We start from the raw sequence: 4,386 nt of genomic DNA, 5'->3' as shown, positions 1-4,386 counted from the left end.
AATATTTCAAAAATCACCCAAAACATGCCTTACTATAGCCTTACCATCCTGAAAATATCCATAAAAATAAAAAGTCCCCGAAATGCTTTAAAATGCAAGATTGTGTCCTAAAACATGCTGCCAAGTGATTATTTTGTGTTTAAAAGTCCAAAAAGTATTTTATATGAATATTTCAAAATTCACCCAAAACATGCCTTACTATAGCCTTACCATTGTGAAAATATCCATAAAAATAAAAAGTCTCTGAAATGACTTTAAGTGCAAAATTATGCCGTAAAACATGCTGCCAGGTGAATAATTTGTGTTAAAAATTCCAAAATATATTTTATCTGAATATTTGTCGAGTTACACGTCTTTACTCTTTGTCCAAAATCATCAAATTTGTCACTTGAGTCCACACCTCTGGTTATGACACAATTGAAACTTTCTTTCACAAATCGTGGACTATTTAAAATTAGACAAATGAAGTACTCAGGCTGTTGTACATGGTAGTACAAAGTCACATTTACTCTGTACAGTGTGTATCATGCAGTCAGTGTTTCCTCCTGCACCGTTAGATACACATTTCCATATAAACATCACGGCCGCAGAAGGTGCCTTCTGTGACCTCAGCACATACATACATAGTTCCCACATGTGAACATACATCCTGTAATTTACATTTTTGCATGTTCTCTTCATGGTTCCCATCACATACACAAACGAACATGTGTGTTTGCTGGCGTTAGTTTGACAGTATGTTTACTTTGGACGGCAGGTGCAAGGGCAGAGCAGATGTTGCAGCAGTGGCGGCAGCAGGGACACTTTGGTTCTGTTCAGTGTCACTGTGCTCACACAGCCTGACCCTTCAAGTGTGTGGGCTACCTGCAGTAGTAAAAATAACTGATGGATGCCTGATGGAAAGCAGTGCAACTGCAGTGCAGCGTGACCGAAGTCATGGGGGAGCATGATCTCACCAGGCATGTGTTTTTTCCTCTTCCTTCAACGTTAGTACAATTGCACACCGCTGAGCCCAGAGGTAATGACTATTAAAGGAATGTCTGAGAGAAATCATGTCTACATATGATGGCATTTTTTATCAACGACAGCTGAAAGGCAACACTGACTGCTACTAAAGGAAAATGTTTCTTTTAAAAATCAAAATGGAGGATGACAAAAATTCACAAAATGCCACAAAGTCCTCATCTGAAGCTGCTGCTAACCTTCAGGAACCAACTTATGGTCCTCATGATAGCATCAAGCAGCACTGTGAGAGCAGATGCAGTGCAGAAGATGTGGGATCCAGAAGTTAACCTTGTGCTTGGCAAACATGTGACCTTTGTAAACAGATTTTCTTCAAACCATTACAACATGCAGATGAAGGTGTTTCTCCTCCATCTGCTCCGTCCAATGGCACAGATCACATCTCTGGACAAACTCATGGCTGAATAACAAGAATAATTCCTCTCCAGCGGTTTTGGCCAAGTGCTTATAAAAACCTTTTAACATGGTTGGATGAGAAGGAGGCAGGGCAGCCTGGCTACCATGTGTGGGATCAAGGTCAAACATCTCTCCAGGTTTTTGTACTTGGAGAATGGGTAATAAACTCGTCAAGGTTATTTTAAACAAGACAGCAGCGATGATGAGAGGTGGAACAGCAAATTGTGGTAAGAGTCCAACCAAAGCAAAGACAAAACAGATGCTCTATTCCTGAAGAATTAAGAAGTAAAGAGAATGTTCTGAAATCTCACCAGACATATTTCAGGTGGCTGTTTGGAGCCTGAGCTGCTTTCTCCTCCACGGGCAGGTACAGTTGTTTAGGAAGCTGCCACAGTCCTGCTCCATGAAGGATTCCTGAGACAAGGAGACAACAAAAAAGAGTGACTGATAAATAACAGACTCTAAACAAACTCCTGCAGATCACTGAGATTTGTTCAGGAATGATAGAGAAAAAATTAAATTTAAAATTAAAATGTGATCCTCTATTCTTCCCCTGTTCACTTCCACAGTCGACCTACAGCTGATTGCATGCCTTTACTTCACACTCAAAAAAGTTCCAGCGTAGTCCAAGGACTCAGAGGAAATCTGCCGGTGACAAGATTTGTTTATTTCCAAATCATTCACCAGACCAAAATAATTCCAAGGTCTCCAAACAAATCAGCATCTGGAGAGTTACAACAGCATCCGACAGTACAGAGTTACTGTGAAAAAGTACCAGAGTAAAACTCTTGCAAGTAAACGAACAAGCATTAATTCAAACAAAATATAGTGGAGTGGTTATCAGCCCAGGTGTCTTAATGTATGTATGATGACAATTAATATTAATGTGTGAAACCATTCACTCCAGTGATTGCAGGTTTGCAGACCCCTGTCTTAGGACAGTGACAGCGTCACTGTCATCACTCTGTGGAGCGTTCCTCTGTTAGCTATCCACACACAGGTCACAGTACATTTACTGACAGGCAACATGCAGCCTGTGTGCTGGTGGTTAAAAATGCTTGGATAAGTTTTTTTCTCTCACATTAAAGCAACAGACATGATTACTGTCAGTTCTTGTCTGCCAGACCTACTACAGTCTAAAAATGTGAGGAAGAACACATTGGCAACAGGTTCTATTTTCTGTATTTCACTATACTGTGAATCACATTGGTAATTTTAGTGAGGTCATAAATCAAGCAGACAAAGTGGTGCCATTTTAACTCAGATCTCACTACAATAGGGGATGAATAACAGCTCTGTTAATACAAAATAATGTCACTGTAAAAACAGCCTGATGACACGGCTGACTAAAGTAATAATTGAGCCTGCTGGATTTTCCTCTACACTAAGCCAGAGAAGTGATTGCATAGTAACAACACAGAACACAGTGAGACCCATGATTGATGTCAGAACAGTGACGGTCAGTGTGACTGTGGGGAGCTGTGTATGTGAGTGAGTGAGTAAGTGACCTATGACATAAAATTAAAATTCATGAAAAATATTCTTTTTTGGTAAGTCGCCTTTTGATGACAACAGTTCATACTAATACTAAAAAATCTTCAAAAATAAAAATGTCTGAAAAATAACTACAAAAAATGCAATTTACTTTAAAATACTTAGCTATGTCCATCATTGTGGTTAAAATTCAGAAAAAATATACTTTTTTGGTATGCCAACTTTTGATCACAATAAAATACTATAATAATTTCCTGAAAAAGTCTTCAAAATGCACTAATTTGCCTAAAAATACATAGCAATGGCCATTTTTATGGTCAGAATTCATAAGAAATGTACTTTTTTGATACGTCAACCTTTGATGAAAGCAAAACATTATACTAAGTTCCTGAAAAACTCTTAAAAAAACTAAAGTTTCTTAAAAGATTAATGACGATACACTCATTTGCTTTAAAATACTTAGGTATGTCTTTTTTTTATGGTCCAAATTAAACTAAACTAAAAAAGAATACATGTGCACAGGTTTGAACATTTGACTGAATGTATGATTACATTGTGTGTGTGTGTTCATCAGGTCTAAGAGACATGTGGCTTCTGTCAGAGGTAATTTCTGATCCTGATTTTCATGACACAGGTGGTCATTAGTCTGTTGCTATCATCTCTCCATGTGAGCTAATCCACAATGACAGATATGATGAGAACAGAGAGGTGAGCCGCTGCTCTTCAGACCTGAGAAAGACTCACTAACAAACTATTAGTTTTTCTTGCGTTATAATTCAGCTCATAATTTGTTTGCTCTTTGAGATAAAGAACAGAGAGATAAAATTAAATTGTGTATAAATGTCATCAGAAACATCATGTGTGGAAAGGAAAGTTTAAACTTGCCCAAAAATGACTATAAAAAACAATTTAAAACTATACTGTGTAAAAATACAATGTTTTTTCATTAGACTCACCATATCCAGTCTGGGACACTAACTCAGCTGCTCCCCCTATTGGTTTGGTGAAAACACCCACAATGCCTTTCCCAACTCCGGAGATGACATCTTTGGCTGTACTCCCAGCTGAAGTCTGCAACTCCCAGTTCTTCTGGAAGTTTTGCATGGGCTGGTCCACAATGCCTGCTATTGCTCCTATAACACATTGTCCAGTGTCTTTAGTATCGAGTTAAAGCTGTCTCATTTTACATTTAAGGGCATTTGAGAAAGAAAATAAAAATGTGACGATTTCAAAAGAAAACTGTTTAAAATGTGACCTTTTCAGACAGGTCAGACAGTCAAAAGGGTTTGTTATAAACTTTAATGTCCAGATACTACTGAGAAAATGCAGGCTCCCTCTTGTGGTGGTTCAAAATACATTATAGACTGTATGATAGCAAAGTAGATTGCATTTCTAGGTCATTCACATGATACCTAAGCAAAAAGATTTGGAAGAAACAATAATTAAATTATTGTGATTTTTTTCGTGAAGTAG

General features: G+C 37.9%; 1 protein-coding gene across 3 annotated transcripts in view; it reads right to left on the bottom strand.

Moving 5' to 3' along the window:
• Positions 1–130: 130 nt before the first annotated feature.
• Positions 131–4,386, bottom strand: part of vps13b (vacuolar protein sorting 13 homolog B) — a 285,627-nt gene continuing 281,371 nt past the window's right edge. For 2 of the 3 annotated variants that reach the window (XM_025061607.1, XM_025061606.1), the window contains exons 63-64: positions 3,870–4,046; positions 131–1,833 (exon numbers count right to left, since the gene is read on the bottom strand). In XM_025061607.1, coding sequence (XP_024917375.1) covers positions 1,727–1,833; positions 3,870–4,046 — 284 coding nt within the window. In that variant the 3' untranslated portion in view covers positions 131–1,726. The remainder of the gene's footprint in view (positions 1,834–3,869; positions 4,047–4,386) is intronic. The other variant, XM_008323736.3, reaches the window with a different exon arrangement.

This window comes from Cynoglossus semilaevis, chromosome 13 (assembly GCF_000523025.1).
Source record: "Cynoglossus semilaevis isolate Cse_v1.0 chromosome 13, Cse_v1.0, whole genome shotgun sequence".
NCBI lineage: Eukaryota > Metazoa > Chordata > Actinopteri > Pleuronectiformes > Cynoglossidae > Cynoglossus > Cynoglossus semilaevis.
The sequence above is the reverse complement of the archived record's forward strand: the minus strand, read 5'-3'. Positions and strand labels throughout refer to the sequence as shown.